Source organism: Melanaphis sacchari, unplaced genomic scaffold (assembly GCF_002803265.2).
Source record: "Melanaphis sacchari strain LSU unplaced genomic scaffold, SCAv2.0 Contig1_pilon_pilon, whole genome shotgun sequence".
Classification (NCBI taxonomy): domain Eukaryota; kingdom Metazoa; phylum Arthropoda; class Insecta; order Hemiptera; family Aphididae; genus Melanaphis; species Melanaphis sacchari.
This window is the reverse complement of record NW_020270976.1, coordinates 3,173,660-3,193,685: the sequence shown is the minus strand read 5'-3', so window position 1 is coordinate 3,193,685 and position 20,026 is coordinate 3,173,660. Positions and strand designations below refer to the sequence as shown.

Below are 20,026 nucleotides of genomic sequence, written 5' to 3'. Positions count from 1 at the left end.
ACATATTTTATACACGAATGTGGAGGTAAGTTTGGGGTAAGTACACCATATACAATACTTATATAATCAATACTCTGTCATACTATCTTAAATTTTGCTGCAGGTTGTGTACGTATAACGTGTATACACACTTTAAAGGTAGTAAATATACCTTAAATTACCTAGTGATTTAGCTGGAAGCTATATTTTGTATTATGTGTATAGTTTTAACGTTCAGAAGCGTATTTACAGGGGTCTTGGGTTTGACCCCCTCAGGACAAAAACATTTATTATACACGTATTTAAATTAAAGTTTTTGAATTTACATTTTATTACAATTATTATACATTTTAGTTTTGAAGTATTAAAATAATAAACCCGCACGCGTTACTCGTTTAGGCATTAAATTTAGCAGTATAAACAAAATAAAAATTAATTTACTCGTATAATTACAATTTTTTTTTGCATAAGTATAGCTTTTGTCAACTGAACACACATTAAAAAACATTTTTTATGAATTTTAAATTAATTTTATACGTACACATGTAAATATTTCATAAACGTATGATGATATTATGTAGTTTATTAAAGGGAATAATTAAAAATATATTTGTTTCATAAGGATTCATTTTATAGGTAACTACGTTAGGACATCGCATATTATTGGCATATTGGTAAAAATGTAATACACAATGACTTAATTCTGAAACCACTATCCTATTAAAAATAGTGATGTATTTACACTGAGAGTTATAGTTCTTAAAGAAAAACATATTCAGAGATGGTTGAAACAGTAATTAACTCTATTCATATTATTTAAGTAATTATATTTTTTAAGAATATTTTTCTCAATCATTCATGGCTTTAAACTTAAAACATATGTTCCGTTGACGTGTAATGTACGTTTCGCTTGTAATATTATATTCATATAATCGTATATTATACGAGTATAATGGAAATGCATAAAAATATATTTCGTAATACGTAAATTAAATTTTAAAATAAGGTATCTTATAACTATGTTTATTAAAAAAATAGGTAGGAATAGTAAATTTATAGTAATTTGTTAGGTAACGTATACGTTTCAAAGTGTATTGATCCCTATTTTAAAACCTACATTTAAAAAAAAAATCAATGCATTTTTAACGTCCATTGTATCTATAATGAAAATTAATCTATTGTATTATATTTCACTGTACTATAATAACGTACGTCAAAAATAGCATCAGAAAAATTAAATAGATCTAAAGCATTATTTGATCATTTAAACGATTCCTACAATCATTGAAAATACATAGACAATAAAGTAAAGGAGACCAATATTTTTTTTAGAACTACATTAGACATTTAGCTTAAATTGAAGTTGCTATTTTTTTTTTTATAGGTATGTATCAATAGGTTTTCCTATCGTATAGTTTTATTGTTTTCATTTTTATGATACGAACAATAAAATAAAAATTTTAGATAACCCTAATACAAAAAAAGTATCCTTTTATCTAATTCATTCTTAGGAGAGCACATCAGTTTAATTTATTTCCCTACTTTATATACCTATTACAATATAGTTACAAACTTTTCTTCATAATCCACTCATTGAGATTAAATTGTTCTGAATTAAGGTATTATAACCTATTAAAAAAATTATAAAGACGCTATCTGTGTTTAATCAGAAGCTTTTTAATAAGTTAAAATTTATAAATAATTAAACAAATTAAGACATTTAAATATTATAATTGTTTTTAAAATCATAATATTAAAAAAAAACCTCCAACTATAGACAGATAATGTTATCCTTTATATTTTTTATAATCGGTTATAATACCTCAATTTAAAGTTTAAACAATGTAATCACAATGAGAAAAATACGGAGAGAATTTCTTACTATTTTCTATGTGAGGAAAACAGAGAAAAGTGTTTACTGATGAGCTCTCTATTAATGTCATGATTTTTTGCCAACTTCACTGTAAAAAAAACTATAAACTCAGTATATAAGAGGCAGGCTATAGCCGTATTACATACCTCTAAGGTCCAAGGGATCACTATAGAGTATTAGAGTATTATAGTATTATAGAGAGCTGTCAACTGTTTGAGCTCATTTTAGATATTTGACCTGAAATTTGATAAATCGTTTGCGCACACATTTTTCAAAAGGTCACGTCACGTTTATTTTAAAAATTGGAAAAGAACGCTTATTTATTTGGAAAATATCTTAGTAGTAATTTAATATATTTATACAGGATAATCATTATTATTGATTTATATTTAATTATTGATGTGTGTTTTTAGATTTTGAGCGAAACGTATTTAATGTATATTGATTTTACTATGATGTGTTTTTTTTTTTTTTTTTTTTTTTTTTTGGTGACTATTATCACATTTTTTGGTAGTAAAAAAACTTCAATTTAGAACTACAAGAATGGATTTTGATAATGAATTAGATCTAGTTCGTTTTTGAGGGAATAAAAGTAAAATTTTTTAATATTTTACTTAATAACCAAGAAAATAAAATTAAGGAAAAACGGAAATTTTTACATAAATTTAGTTTTTGATAAAAATTAATTTTGTTATTTTAGTATAATTCGAAAACAAATAATTTTAGATACTTGCAATTTTCATGAAATGTTTAGAACATAATGTTTCAAAATAATTTGTCTATTTAATTGTCAATTAAAACTTTAAGGCATATCAAATATCTTAGGCTGACAGATCAATTTAAATTTAATACATCTATTATAATGGTATCTACTCGACTCTTACTGTACAGCAAAGCACACATACTTGCACACTTTTTTAATAGTAAATTTTTTTATTATAACTATTATATTAGTACTTAATCTCCTTTATAAAATATTTAGAGAGTTTAAATATAGTTTAGCACAAACGCTGAATTATTTATAATTAAAAGTGTAAAAAAATGCTATTTACATATTTTGATTGGTTTTATTATATCAAAGTATGTTAGTTATTAAATGAGATGTATATGTACTATACATCTTATCCTTACTAAAATGTTCTATAAACGAAGAAACTTTTGTTTATTTCACCTTCGAATTTACACCTAATCACCTAATCTAATTATACCATAGTCAGCCAAAATAGCAAAATAACATTATAGTTTAAGTATCCAGACATAAATTAACAGTATATACGTGAACTATAAATAGAATTTATGAAAAATATGAATTATATAAAGTAACGATATAATATATAATAAAACTATTAATATTTATATTATACCATAAACCAATTTTACCAAGGTTTTTCTCAAATTCTTTGTATCTTGAACTGAAAAAATAATGCGTTATACGTAAATACAATTCATTTTAAATAGATAGCGTTATAGATGTGGATACAATTTATAATTTTCACTATTCCTACAAAGAACCTAAGTTTAACCTAAATCTAACTTTACCTAACCATGGCATGTAGTCTTTGGAAAAAAAAACTGTGTATTTCGTTGGACTGGAAATGGTAGTTATATGGCTCATTTAATTTGTTAATGGTTTGATAAAAAAAAAAAAAAGAAAAAAATTGACATTGATAGGTCGGTAGTTAAGCGGATGATGAAAAACGTTGTCGTAAGTTTTATCTCGCTAGATTGCGTCTTGTCTTTTAGTATACTCATTTCATTGGTAACAAGTTATGTATAAGTTGAATATATTTAAAATCAAACCATACAATGCGGTTTATAGACTATAGTAGGTCCCTAAAAAGTTAAGCCGAGTTTCCATTGAATAAATTAAAACGCCGTGACATGTAGAATTGAATATTATTTAACCTATAGGTAACGTGTCATTAATATTCTATATAAATATACGAAAGAAATTATGAGATAATGCAATCCAATGGCTTAGAAGGTGTTTTGGTTTTTTAATCTCTCTCCCCGTTTGGTTGTATTTATTCGAAAAATATATTTACGAAGTGCTTTTGATATACGTGTATACATAAATATGTTGTTATAATATGATTCTATTTCATAATATTATCATGAAGACAGATGAATGAAACGAAGAGTGTGTGAAACCATTGCAAGTTAAATTTAAATTTATAAAATATCCTTTCAAGCAAAAATAAAATCCTACCTACGCACCTGATGCAATCATGAAATGGAAATCCAGCTTTAAGATGTTTTATTCCACTATCAATGTATTACGTGTAATAGACCAAATAATCAGCGTTCAGAATTGTCTTGTTATTCATCAAATTAAATAGTATTATTTATAAAGATAAAACGATTTCATTAGATGTCATTAATAAATATCTTACCGCACAACAACGATGAAGTAGTATTCGCAACTCTTTGATATAGATATCATAGGTATATTGTGTTAAAACACGACTAACATGGCACACGGTGATAATTAAATACGTATATAGCACTTTAAAGCTAGGTTTCCGTATTCCATTGCATTGTTTCTCGTTGTGTTTCGTGTATCTAATATGTAGATAAAAAAATGTTTGTAACGCATTATATATAAGTTGAACCATATTTAACTCTATACAATATGATATAGTAGAAACCCAGATTACGACTGATGATTAATGACGAACAAAGAATATCGTGGTACTCACCACAAGTATATATTATACCGTTATTATATATATATATATATATATATATAATAGTATAAAATATGATATTATATAGATTATGGAACTATTCGTCTCAGTGAAGCTTACCGTGACTGTTGGTCTATAACGGAGGACCATACGGGATTGTAGGACCTCATTACTAAATTTGTGAATCAAAACTTTCAAAAAAATACTCTCCGAAACGTTTATCTGCAAAATGCGGCGAGGTTTTAAGTTCTCTTAATCAATCTAACCACAGTAAGCATGGCCCAATCAATATTGAGTCACCGAATACATATTGTTTACAAGGTTTACGAATACATATTGTTTACAAGGTTTACGAATACATATTGTTTACAAGGTTTACGATTATCCTCAATATTATCCATAGATTTGTCTTCAACACAAGATGTTGTAATTTTTCCGCACCCGTCCCACCATTCGACTTTCGATTGTGTGATTGCGCTTTTTCACGTCTGTAAGAGCGTGTGCACTAATAAAACTATCCGGCGGAATTTCGGTCGTGAGTCTCGGTCTATAACAACCATTTTTATGTCGTTTAACGTTCACTACGAGAACATATTACTATACAGTGTATTGAAATTAAGTATTAACTATATTAGTAAAATGTTAACACGAGTTTTGATCATTTCTGGTCCGACACGAATTGTGCTGTTCGAGAATAATGGGCCGGTTGGTGCGTAAGGTAGGATGTATTAAGTCATCTGCATTCTTCACAGGTCCTTGTAGAAATATATTATAGTTTCCTTTATAGAGTTATCAAGAAAATTTAATTTATTTTATTGACATGATACAGGAAAATTCGAGAAAAATCTTTTAAAACAGTGTAAGTCAATTTTAGAATTAAACTTACTTATAAATATCACAATAACATTATTTTACATGACCATCGGTTTATAAGTCGATGATGCGCATAAAAAGTTTGATTTTTGTTCATTTATGATATGTGCACAAACTGTACATAAGTTATTAAAATGGGCGCATATGGTTTCTCTCTTTCATTCTTCAATTAGTTATCATTCGTATATGATTACTAAATTTTATTATATATTTAAAAAAACTGAATATGCAATAAGCTTTGTACGTTTTTTTTTTCATTTATTTTATTGGACCATGGGAATATATAATTATATTGTTTAAAGGGACTTCAAGGACCTTGTGGTAAACTTTGTATAGCAATTAACTGTTCAAGCCCAACAATGTGAAAAGATAATTTTTAAAATACAATATATAGACTAAATGAGTAGATATAAAAATATCATACTCATCCCAACATTAATTTTATCTACGTATTTGATACAAAAAAAAAAAAAAAAAAAAATACCAATTTATTTAGGTATAGTGGATACTTTATTTGTCTTAAAAAATCGTTATCAGTATGGTATAGAAGTTTAGGGTAAAATATGGAGTTTCAAACACGTATTTCGGATTAGGGAATTACTGTTTTGAGGATCAAAATCTAATCAGGTAGCTTACTTTTACGTATCTAGATAGTATATAATAATATATAGTTTAAAAAGGTAATTTAAACGATTTTCATTCGTATATTTGAGATAGAGATATCTGTTCTTTTTTTTTTCATTTATCGAGTCCACACGCATATTGTGCGGCAGGATGACTTAATATATTGAAATCTGGATTATCATCGGGCGTGAATTAAGGTCCACACACACACACACACACACACTCACAGGATAAAAACGAGTAGAACCACCAGTAATTGGAAATGGCTTACCTGGAATAAGCGGATTCGTTTCGTTTGGCGGCGTTGGCGTAACTGTCGTGGTGACGCGCGGCATAGTCGAACCGTTCGGCCACTGGTGACGGTGGCGACATGAAGCTTTCAGACGTGCTCTGCGATACCGGAAGATAGTGGTTGCGGCTGCTGCCGCTGCTGCCACTTCCTGTTCCGACGGTAGTGCCATGACACGACGACGACGACGATGAAGAGTACCGATCGTCCAGCGACTGCTGCTGGTGATGGTGTTGCTGGTACGACCGGCTGGACGACGATACGCCCGATGAATACCGTTCGGGGGACGGCGGTGGGACGTACCGGTCGAGGGCCAGGTCATGCAAACGGTAGTGGCCCTCGATGGTGCCGTGGTACCGTTCGGCGGGAGACGGTGGTTCCAGCAATGATGCCGACGACCGACGAAGCGTGCCGCCACTGCTGCCACTGCCAACGCTGTGGTGATTGTTGTGGTGATGATGGTGGTGATGGTGGTGGTGGTTTCGGTCTCTGCGGATTTTACAGTAGTCGATTCCATCTTGACCCGGCGGTAAGGATCTCATATTGCCGCCATTGGCGTCATTGTCAAGACATCTGAAACAATCAACAGTGAACATTTGGTTAAATGTATTTTTGAGTACGTTTTTAGACGGTCAATTCTATTACCCTTATTTTGTTGCGGTTAAATTAGAACTTTGCAAGAATGTAATGGTTATGAAATTTATTACGTGTTTTTTCACCTTTATTTATTTATTTTATTGCGTGTGTCTTAAGTCACTTTTTATAGCAGAAAAAGCAATTTGATTTTCAATTTCGAGTTTGAGAGTGAGTTCTAATAAAAAATTAGATCTAACGAATACTTACCTACTTTCTTTTAAAAGGGAAGGGAGTGAAATGTGAAAAAAATTCTTTATTTATAAATAGTAGGTACCTTCTAATTAAAAAAAAAAGGACTATCGTGCATTTGCATAATTTTTCTCGTCATTATTGTATGTCGAGAAATTGTTAAGTATGTATGTTAAATATTTTATAATAAGAAACAATCAAATGTTTTATAGCGTTGTTAGTAAATGCAAATTACTATATATTTTGACATTTAAAGATTTATGATTTTTAAATAGGTAAATAGGTACCTACATATTTTTAGTTGTTTAAAAATCATGTGATTCATAATTGTATAGTTGTATGTTTATGTTAATGTAATAATAATTAGTACATAGTAGTTAAAAGTTTTAATACTAGTGATATAAGGTAAATCAAAATGCAAATTATAATCAAGATTTTAAATTTTTATGAAAACTAATTGTTATTGCATTATAGTGTTGTACGAAAAAAACTACAATATTATAATGGTGCAGTACTATTCGTACATTAAGTACATTAATATGGGATTTTATATTTTATGACATGATTTTTCGAAAATAATTAAATGCATAAACCTGTAAGACAATTGAAATATTTTCTGAAACAAAATGTTAAAAAAATATATTTTTTAATTAATATTGTTTAATACGTCTTTCATATGATTTAACCGTAAATTTCAGAAGTATTGATGCATAAAATAATATTTATTTTTTACATAATAATTGTGAATTTTTATTAAGTTTTAAGTATCATTTTACATTTTTTTACGTAAATCGGAAGTAGATACACACATCTTATATATCTTCTTCTCAATGATTTTGTGTTGATTATAATTAAGATAATATAATATAGAGGATGAATAAATCCTAGGTAAATTATTCGTTTTTTTTTTTTTTATGTAGCATCAAAAAAAAAAAAAAAACCAACAATTTACGGCTGGAGGTTTTAAGTTCACTCGCCAAGTTTAATCAATACCACGCGTTTTTACTTCCGTTTAATATAAAGCTTTCTGTACCGTATATTCATTTATTCCTGCTTTTATTTTAAATCTCAATTTGAACGAAAAAAAGTAGGTGCTGACGGTAAACAGAGATCACGAATATTTTTAGAATTTTCCTACGCTTCAGTAATCTTGTTTCTCAATCAGTGATATATTATTATTATTTACAATTTAAAATACATGATAAATCATTTTAAAATGTACACATCGAGTAGTAATTTTGGTATATTCAAATGTAAAATCCATAACAATAAATTTAGTACATTAAAAGAAATATATCAAAAACAATTATCTGTTGTTTTATCTTACCGTTTTACTAATAATAAATTATACTCGTGTCATAATCAAAAAATCAATATATTCTGGTAGAAGAACTTTTGGTGAAGTAGACTTTAAGAGTTTAAGATATTGAAGTAGTAAAGTACATATGGCAAAATCGTATTACTCAATATTCATTAAAAAACTTGAATTATAAATGATTTTTAATAATTTTTTCAGTGTTGTTAGAATATTTATTTGGTATGAAATATAGACTATCTTAAAAAAAAAGTAAAACTCCTGAAAAATTATTATAAACAATGTTAAATACAAATAATCAATTTTTGTACAGTATACAGTTGTGTATTAGGTGGCAGGTACATATTGTATTTATTGTTACATATTGCATAATATGTAAATATTCGTTTTCTAAAAAAAAAAATAAATAATATTTTAAAAACAATTTCAAAAAGATTTTAATACAAACGAAAAATATATTTATATACTTTTATCGTATTGCATTTTTTTTACTTATCTTAGACATTTCTACTTACAAATAATGTTATGCAAGTTTACCATGAAAGTTCTAGTTCACATATTATTATTGTGCACTCTAAGGTATTCTGCATCTATATTGTGAGACGCAGGCATGTCACGTATGTGAGAATTGAATATTCTTCCAACAACAATAGAAATCACTATATAACACGCAATACTGAGAGTGAAGATATGTTCATTGCACAAATTCTTTTGATATAAGCAGACTAGTTTTTCGATTTTAATCGATCGCTACACCGCGCCACTTCAATTTTAAAACACTTTAAATTCGTAAAACTCGTCAGTGGTCATTTTTGGTAGAGGTCAATTGACTTGTGAAATATGCGTGTTTTTACACAGGGTGTCCCTTCCAAAACATTTTTACAATTTTACCTTAAAGAGAACACTAACCAGTATAAAATGAATTTTAAATGTATAAATTTTAGTTTGACAGAACATTTTGGTTAAATTATAAGATAATTATTATACAAATTTAATGAATACAAATTATTATTTATATTGTTTTTAATATTAAATTGTTTGCTTTTAACGTTTTTATAAATTAATATCATGACATCGTATTCTATTACACATAAAAAAAAAAAAACCGTATACAATCGCTGATAGATTTGAAGTAAGTTGTAGATATAAAATGGTTGAAAGAAAACTATCAATCACAAATATTTACCATACATTTTGATATTATGTCATTCGGAAATATTTTTGAATGACATTTTGTAAAATTATCATTCACGCCCAATTTCTGATCAATATAATAATAACTTTACTAATTTATTGGAAGGAAAATAAATCCATCAATTAAATTACATGCGTTGTATAATAAATGTTGAGACATATTTTAATAGAATTGAAGGTTAGAATTTAAACATTATTTTATAGCTGTGATTGTGAATGAAATGATTATCAACAAATATATTTTCTTTTTCTTTTTTAATTTGAGCTGTCTGTGATATAAATTATATTACGTATATTATAGTACAATTATATTATTGCTATATTAGTCAATATTTATAAAAACAATTTTTACGACCATAGGATAATGATTTGAGGGACAAATAATAGGTATTTATATTTTAAATCTACTTTTATTATAGGCTAGATAAAGATACATCTAAAAACTAATTGGTAAAATAAAAAAAATGTTAAGTAGAAGTTTGTTGTATGGAAGTTTCACTCTATTAGTTTTTACAAGAGACAAAAGTTCAGAAAAGTTACTTACAATACCTCTATATAGATTGAATTTGGATTACAGATAGTGCATTACGTAACATTTTAAGTAGTATTTTAGAATAAAAAAAGATTATGATTATATTTCTGATCAAAGCTATTTACATTTTGATTTTTGATATATTATATTCATTAATCATTATATTTGTACAAGAATGTTTGAAATTATTATATTATCCGGTATTTTTCGGAGATCACCTGAGTCCTGGTTAAGAGATTGTAATGTTCAACAAAAGTTAAATTTACTTGTTATTTTAGAAATGTATTTATTTTTATATTTTATCATTTGCTATAATTTATTGTTCATTCCTTGCTGTACTATGCGAAAGTCACACTTCACGATTTGTGTTGCTGTGGTCCAAATACCTATGAGCTCTCATCTACCCTCTTAATATTCTAATAATATTAATAATTATTATCATATTACGTCAGTAGCCTCTCACTAGGTTTTCAACAAGCCGAGACGATCTACAGCTTATCTGTTCCGTCAAAAATTGTTAACGAGTTATTTTCCTTATTTTTTTATTTTTCACTGTTCAGCGAATATGCACGTGGATATACTCCAATGTACTGAATTTCATATTATTAAATAGTAATCGATCAATATTCCTAAATTCTATCTGTGAGGCATGAAAATGATTCGAGAAATCATCAACAAGTGTTTGGTCTTTTGATTGATAAATACAGTCATATATTGTTTGTTCATAATAATTTTTTATTATTAACTACTTTGAATATCTTGCTGGTTTGCCATTATATCATTATTAAAAGTAGCGTAAAAAAAAAAAAAAAAAAAATAAAATTTAGAGGACGATATTTATGATGATTCGTCGTTCTCATTAAATATACATTTTTTGTCTCTGTATTTGATTTTGATTTTTTCTTTGTTAAAGTTTACGCTCGCTTGGCTTTTTTTTATATAAAATTAATAATTTTCTAATTTAATAAATATTTTTCTACTCATTATTATTTTGCGTGAGTCATTTAATTTTTATTGTCTAATGCAATATTTTCCAAACGCAAATTTCATATAAATTCCACAACACTTCGGCCTTTTGACAAGCTTGCCCAAAACGGCGGCAAGTAACTATATAGGTAGGCTTTGATTACGGATGTTACCTTAATAAATCGAAAGTTCACAAGATTCTAAGAGTTTTCTGAGTATTCTCAATAATTCTTTCTAATTTTTTTCGTATTTTCAGTAATTAGTTAGAATGATTATTTAACTTCAAGAGATTAAGTAGGAGTTTCTTAGCTGTTACATAAGAGATTCCTTTTTTTGTTTTAAATATTGATGAGAAAATAAGGTATGCAATATATTTTGAGTCAGTTCATAGTGGTTCAATGTAGGTAACAATATATTATATTAAATTGTTTATTGCAAGGTTAATTGTTTTAATTCTGAGAGATAAGTGTTCATTATACTTAGACTATATAACCATTGTACCATTGTTTTACCCAGTTTGTATTTTCGAATTGGTTTTACGATTGTATAATTATTATAGTATTATATTATATTGTATAAATATTTATTTAAAAATGGCAGTAAAGTAATTTAAACTTTAACTGAAAATAATTAAAAACCTAAGTAAATTTAAAATTGTATTTTTAATATAATAAAATTAACAAAAAAAAAAAAAAAAATAAATAAATAAATAAATAAAATTTTAAAATAAAGGTTTAGTATTTACAACTAAAATACTGCCAATATTCAGTAAATAATGTTGAAAAAATATTTATTTCGGAACTCGGAAGCAATTTTTTTTTTTTAAATGGTTAATTCTTTAATCACATTTTAACTGTATGTACATTGTAAACTATTCGTTTATTATTAAGTAGATTAATTTAACAGTAGGAAAGGAATATTTTATTAAAATAGTCGTATAAATAATCCATAATGTGCACGCTTTACAAGTTAAAATTTATTGTTTTATTTTTTTACATAGCATAATATATTTATATATTTTAAAAAAGGAGTTTCATAAAAACTTTAATGAACCATTAAAATTTGATTCTTTTGTAAAATTATGTATTAAATTTCAAATATTTCCGATATTTTACATTTATAATATAAAATTATGTATATTAAATTTATCAAGTATAAAAAAAAAAAAACATTTTTTCATTTCTACTAAATCTTTTTTTTCATATTGAAGTTCAAATACGTAGAAATCAACAATTTATCTTACAGGTTATTTATGTCGACATATATAATATATTATTAATACTAAAAAATCATGGTTTAAGTCTTAAGTAATTATTCAGCGTATTTATAATATATTCCAAAATGATCTGTATAGCAAATGAATATAATTATCCTATTTTTTTCAATAGTTTTCTTATTTTCTGTTCTTTACTAAAATTATAAGAATTTTAAATATTGAAATAAGGTAATTTATCTTTATATTTTTATGTGAAATCATGATGTTTAGTTATGTTTTACTCTAAAAGCATAAATAATTAATAATCGAGAGTTTTTAAATCAATATAAATTTAAAATTTTTGGTTAATTGTAGACAGAATATAATTCGCATTAGCATAAATAAATATTTGAAAGTCTATTTCTAAAAAAAAATATTTTTCATATTTATCTAATTTTTAGGATAATTAATCAGTTCAAGAAAAGCGTAAAAATAAAATTTTGTTTATTATTATTTTAATTTAGTCATGAAAATGTAGTACATATTTGTTTATGTTTTGGAATGGAATTAATACTACTCTATTGCTATTCATTATTGATTTCAGATTTGTAAAGGACTTTCATAGTTTTATTAAAATTCGAATTCTCATAAATATTTTCAATACATCGAGTATAATGTCATAAATTCCTTAGTAATATTTGGGATAGAACGATAATATTATTAAACGAGACATTTCTAATAATTAATGGACAACGAAATTTAGGTTTTAAAACTATATCATAGAGAATGTAATTTTGAAATTTATTTCCTATTCTACTCATGATTTTACATATTTATAAATTATAAGTACACTTTTAATTGTATTAATTTTTTTAATATTTCAATTATTGATATTTTTATATTAATTTTGTGCGTTTAACTTAAAATAAATAAATAAAATGCATTATATTTATTCACATTTATTATGTTAGGTACGGTAATATATTTCACTATTGTTTGTTAATTTAAAATTAAAGTAGTAAAGAGTTTGAAATATCTGCCAGACTAAACCAAATTGTAAAGAATATTTTCATTTTTAAATTAATTTTAAATTGTAATTAATTATAATCTTGTTTTTAGAGCTTAAAATATATTATATATATCTACATATTATATTACCTAAATTATTTAATATTTTGCTTAATTTTGTTGTTATTATTCGTTGTTATAGTTTCTTTGAGAAAATGTTTCTTTTATTTATTAAATAATTAATATTACTTACAAAAAAAGTAAATTAAACGGTTATCAAATTATTATAATTTCATTAAAATTCGGTTTATCAATTAATAAGACTTTGAACCTATTATTTATTATTTTCTGTGAGTTTTTCCGAAGTATTAAAAATATATTTATACATTATAATGCATTACTGCAAGTCTTATGTATTCTAATCGACCTCTATATATAATTGTAATATATTTAGTAATAATAAAAAATTGTATAGTCTTTTATATTTTTAGATTATATTACGTATACGGCGCTAATATTTTCATGCCTTTAATTTAAAAATAATAGAACGCTAAAAAAATTAATATAGTTGGTGTTGACATTGCATATTTTATAATATATTAATTTTAATTTACATGCAAATATAGAGAGTCCTATGAGCACTAAAAGAGTTTAATAATTTAAAGATGTCATGATGAGTTAATGTAAATTCCATTATCTCACTATTTTAAATTAGTAATACTAATGAGACACCACCTGTAATCTGTATACATTATGTTTACATAATTCTATGATAGAATAATTTTCATTAAGCAAAGCATTCTATTAATTATTTATTTTAATCTTAATGTATGTCTGATGATGATAACTTATTTGTAATATGTTGTCTAATTTTTTTTTTATGAACCATAAATGTATTTTTTACAAGTTATTTTAAAATAAAATTTAATTTAAACTTTTAAATTTTAAATTTTAAATGTTGAAGCAGAATATTTTGTTAAATAATGTTAAGAACTCACTAATATTGAATATTGAATTTTTATAGTTCATTATTTATTAGAATACATTTTAATTTTAGATACTTTGCGAGAATGTAACTGAACTATCTATCTAACTACCTTATGGTTATAAGAATTAAGAAAACTAAAAAAATGTCATTTTTCTCATACAGATGTAAACTCTTTTATTCAAAAATACAAAATATATTAACGGGAAAAATTGTTTACAATAAACTATTATATTTATATAAATACCTATAAAAATAAACTTAATTTTCTTTAAAATTTAATATATATATGTTATTAAATATTCGTTGAAATAAACTTAATATACTTTAATGCTACATTAAATGCAAAATATTAAATAGGTGTATAAAATTCATAATATTATATAAATATATTGTAAATTGTGATTTTATAAGTATAAGTATTATAAATTTTATTTTTCGAAAAAAATTGAATGGGTGTAATAATTATTAAAAAAGAATTTAAATTATAGAGAATGCTTTTGAATATTTAATATGTATAAATATATGTAAAGCATATGTTCTATGTAGTAATTTGCAGTTTAAGTTCAAAATGTATTTTTATTTTTAAAAACATAATTTAAAATAAAAAAATAAAATACTATTTTGCATTAGCAATCAGATCATAAAGAATAAAAATGCTATATTTTATTCGTTTATTATTTTCTATTATTTATCAAAAACGTACTTAGGATATAACAAGAGGTAATAACAAAATAAATCCCAACCAACTTATATAGCGGAATTAAATTCTGAATAGAGATTTACAAAATTACTTTTTTGTAATAAGCATCAAAAATTTAAATTTTTAAAATTATTTTATAAGTTTTCGCGGTTATTTTAACTTTTGATAGAATAATACATTGAAAAAAAAAATCAATTATATTATTGAAGTTAATAAAAGTTTTATATAATGATTTAATTTAATTCTAAACGGACAGACACTCTGACACAATAATTATTTTACTTTTTCGAACAAGCGATACTCAATTTTGTTTTCAGCCACAATATTTGGTGAATATTTTTTCTGTACTTATTTTATAGATTGAGTATATTCTTAGTTTTAACAATAAAACATATTATGATAAAATATTTTCATCAGAATAGTACGCAATATAGTCGGTATTATAAATTAAAATCATTAATATCTCAAATATTAATACTTAGTTGAATATTATACAGTTTAATCTTTATAAAATTTAGTTAAAACATTTTAATGCATAGTTGGTTTAAAAAAAAATACTTAATGGTCTTAATGAAAATTAAATTATGTTGTTATAGATTGAGTGATACAAAATATTAATTGACATAATGGATACTGAATATTTGTCATGATTTCATCTTTTCTGAAAACTGAAATCACTCTTTGAGCTATATAGTATATATATATATATATATATTTTTGTCATTTAATATATATAGAAATGTAACTATATATACAATATATGCTATAAAAACTTTCCCCTGTGACCCATTCAGATTAAGTAGCTTGTTCGGATAAATTGCTCATTCGCAACAATAACTTGACCTACTTATTTTCTTTTAAAATAGATAAATTATCTAATACATTGAAACAGTACTTTTTAAATAATACTGTTTTTTTAAGAATACATAATTCTTATTTACTATTTAAGAATAGTAATTGCATTAACAGTTTCTTGATCAATACATATAATTATGCTAATACGTGCTTTAAATATTTATAATTTGATATCTAATTAACAGATCGTTCAAAATTAAATGTTTTATCATCAAAAAAGTATGAATTTCAATTCATAAAATATATATTTTAGTTATTTCATTTTTAATTAAAACTTGTATTTGTTATAAGTTTATATTTAACTAAGAAATTTATAATAATAACAATTTTTATTTAAAAATATAGTTTTTGATTTAATCTAAAGCATATAAATTATTATTGTATTTATGTATTATTATTATCATTATAAACACACTTCGGGGTAAAAATATAGATATTATTCACTTTAAAACTATACAAATTAATAAAATATCATAATTCTTAATAAAGATTGTACATTTATACTATTAAAATATAATACAAATATGCGATATATTAAAATTATATTATTTTATTACTAATAATCAATGTTTAATAACTGAAAAGGATCACAAAAACTAATGTTTTTAATTTTGTTGCAGGAATAAATGTTATTTTATTTACATAAATATATTATTTGTTATATATTATATCAAAGCTTCCAAAAGTTTTTGGTTTTTGAAAATGATTTTTAATACTTATAGATTAATAAATATTTACTGACCTTGTATTTTTCAGCTGATATTCTCCATGTGAAAAAGAAATGATGTTATCACTGGATGCGTTTGAGTACACAGTGCCAGCTCTACTGAATTAAAATTGTCATGTTTATAAACATTTGAATTCGGTTCTCAAGTCACCTGTAAATAATAATAATTAAAAACTCATTTATATATATATATTTATAACAAAATTATTCTATGAAATAAATATAAGTTGGTTCAATAATAATAATTATTACATTTATTAAATTTTTATAATACCTATGTGTATATAGTCCATTTATTTTGCTTTTAAAACGGCATAGATACCTAGTTAAAAATATGTTCATTACTTTTATTCGATGTTTATAATACATTGATTTATGTATGTAAATAATATAAACCTTACACGAAATTAAGTTTTATAACTGTTTTTAAATAGCATAAATTGATTTATGAACAATTTATTGTCATTTTTTAGAAATATTTTAGAATTGCCAAGTAATTATTTTTAAACCGTTTAAAAAAAATGTATATAATATTAAATTAAGTTCAGCGCAATGAAAGGTTTGTACAGGTATGAATAATTATGTTGATAATTAACTACAGTAGTGCTGTTATCTGATGTAACTACAAACAATAGAAAATACTTAAAAATCTCACAAAACAATATTTTTTCGAGTATTAACAAATAATTATATGTATCTACGTATGTAAATTCAACAGTGCATTATATTTCATTGAATATTTATGTTTTTTAATCAGTTGTAAAAATAATTACAATCTGGCGAATACATAATAAATAATGGGTATTATAAAAAATGTTTCTATACATATGCATCTATTACATTTTTCAATCGAGTTTCAGTCCAATTTAAATACTACTTTAGTTTTTTATTTTATAGAACTTGATAGAAATTATTTAAAATTTCAAGTGAGTATTAACAAATTTATTTATTTAAAAAAGTAGTAGAAAAGGGCACAAAACTATGTACTTGATATAATATGTCTCGTTTTTATAAACTCTGTACCTACAGGATTACTAATATTAATTTTAAAATAATTATTAATATTGATCATTCTGCATACCTCACTGTATTTTAACCATACTTTATTTCTTTGATATATTTTGCTGTTATTTTGTACTTTTTACATACACATATATTATTTTATACGCATTTAATTCTATATAGGTAAATAATTTGAATGCTTCTTAAATATTTTTAGTCGTTAGATGTATTTTTCTTAGTTTGATGATTTTAAACTATTATTATTAATATTTATTTATATGTTAATATATATAATAGATATCAGAAAAATGAAGAATTTCTCCCAAACAAAAATGTCAAAAAAATAATGAAATTACTTATCCGAAATACGGTTAGCATCAACCCTTCAAATAGTGGCTTCACTTTGGTTAATTATAAAGAAATACTTTGAAACTTTCTGTATGAAATATCTCAAAGTTTTAAGTACTTATGTTATACTAATAATAATTATATTTTTTTCAATAATATGTCAAACCACTATCCAACAAAAATATAACTCTTTCGTGTAATACTGTTTTTGTTAAATGATTTTAGAAAGGAAAATTTATAAAAATAATATCGTTCGATTGAATTTGTACATTATGTCTTTAAAAGTGATATTCAATCATATTTAATGGTTAAATCCCATGTTTCTTTATGTTTTCTAAGCAATAACTAACTATCAAAACTACATTTTTTTTCAATACAACAAATTACAAAATAAATACAATTTAAAAACACAAAGAAAGGATTAACCAACTAATTTAATATTTAGAACCGAATAAATATTATTTTTATCAAGTTATTTAAAATATTTAAGAATATCCGCTATATAATAATTAATTTATCATATAATTAACTAAAGATATGATTTTGATTTTCCAATTCACTTTTAAAAATGGATTATCAAGTATACATTCATTATTATCTACTATTTATTTTTTCATTTCACTGTTCAATTAAAATTAGTTTGTCAATCAAAATAAATGATTATAATATTTAATTTTCAATAAAAAAAAAAAAAATTATACAAAATTATCAATGATTTATTTATAATAATTAGTTATTTATCCTGATTAAAAGTACCATTTTACTATTTTGAAATGATAATTATTATTAGTGGTTATAATTCTTATTACGATGGAATATGTTTAAATTAATTAGTTTTCGTCAAAATTATTCATAAATTTATTAAATGTATAATATATTTGTTTTTAAATTAGTTTATCATTAAGTAAATTGTTAAATGTTATTTTTTGTTATTAGTATAATTAGTATTATTAATATATATAGTATATGCACGTGTTTACTTTTTAGTATAAAAATATAACGTTTTGTCATAAATTAAATGTATATTATTAATAAACGAAATACCTTAACGCTAATAACCCTTATTTTTGAAGCGATTATATCAATAAAAAAAAATGTATTAATATTTTTTATAATTATATTTATATACTATTCAAAAAAATAAAATACCAATTAATATTGCTATGATTAATGTATATAAATAATAAAATAATGTAAAAAATATTAAAATACACAATTGTTAATGAATTAAAAACATTTTTTTTTGCCAGAATAATAACTATTTAATGTATAAGTTTATATTGAAATTGTACTTGTATTATTTCAGAAATAACCTGTAGTAGTTAGGTAATTGGTTAATAAATGACTGCATAAAAATGGCCGAAAGAAAATATTAACTTAAACTCTGAATGGTTTGGTTTTATTTCCATACTTAGAACAGTACATTAAGTACATTTGTTTATTTACGCGTATAGTACATGCAATGGTTTTGAATAGTTAACTTACAATAAAATAAATATATCTGGTATAAAAAAAAAAGTACTTATGAATCAAATACATTTTTAAGTTATGTTCAAAAATCTATTTGAAGTACCTACTATCACATTAAATAAATAACGATAATGTATTAAGATGCTTATAAAATCAATAATACATTTGAAGTGGTTATATTATAATTATTGCTAAATTGAAAACTAACTTTGCTTCTGAAAGAATTTAGTTTGAGGAAGGTTATTTTAAGTAATACTGCGTCACGCTAAATTACATCTTTGACTTTTGATGTCTGTACAAATCCAAATATCGTTGCATTTTAAAATCAGATAGAATAGCAAAGTATGTTTTCAACTTTTTACTGTGTTTTTACATTTGGTTCTTTTGATAAATATTAACAGTTTAATAACAGCAATCTAAAGTATATCATATAGATATATAAATATTTTTAATGTCTGATATCCAATCAATCGCATGCAATATTTGGAATATGAAACTTTTAGAGAACGTTTGCTAACATAAAGTATTATGTTTAGCAGAAAAAAACGCATATATAATATAAGAACAACAATTTTC

The 20,026-nt window shown here is 24.0% G+C and overlaps 1 protein-coding gene across 2 annotated transcripts in view; it reads right to left on the bottom strand.

Annotated features, from left to right (window-relative positions):
* The window catches only part of LOC112593083 (inactive rhomboid protein 1), a 59,606-nt gene that overhangs the window by 19,932 nt on the left and 19,648 nt on the right, over positions 1 to 20,026 (bottom strand). For both annotated transcript variants that reach the window (XM_025337342.1, XM_025337343.1), the window contains exons 2-3: positions 16,646 to 16,781; positions 6,308 to 6,898 (exon numbers count right to left, since the gene is read on the bottom strand). In XM_025337342.1, the coding sequence (XP_025193127.1) occupies positions 6,308 to 6,867 (560 nt within the window). In that variant the 5' untranslated portion in view covers positions 6,868 to 6,898; positions 16,646 to 16,781. The remainder of the gene's footprint in view (positions 1 to 6,307; positions 6,899 to 16,645; positions 16,782 to 20,026) is intronic.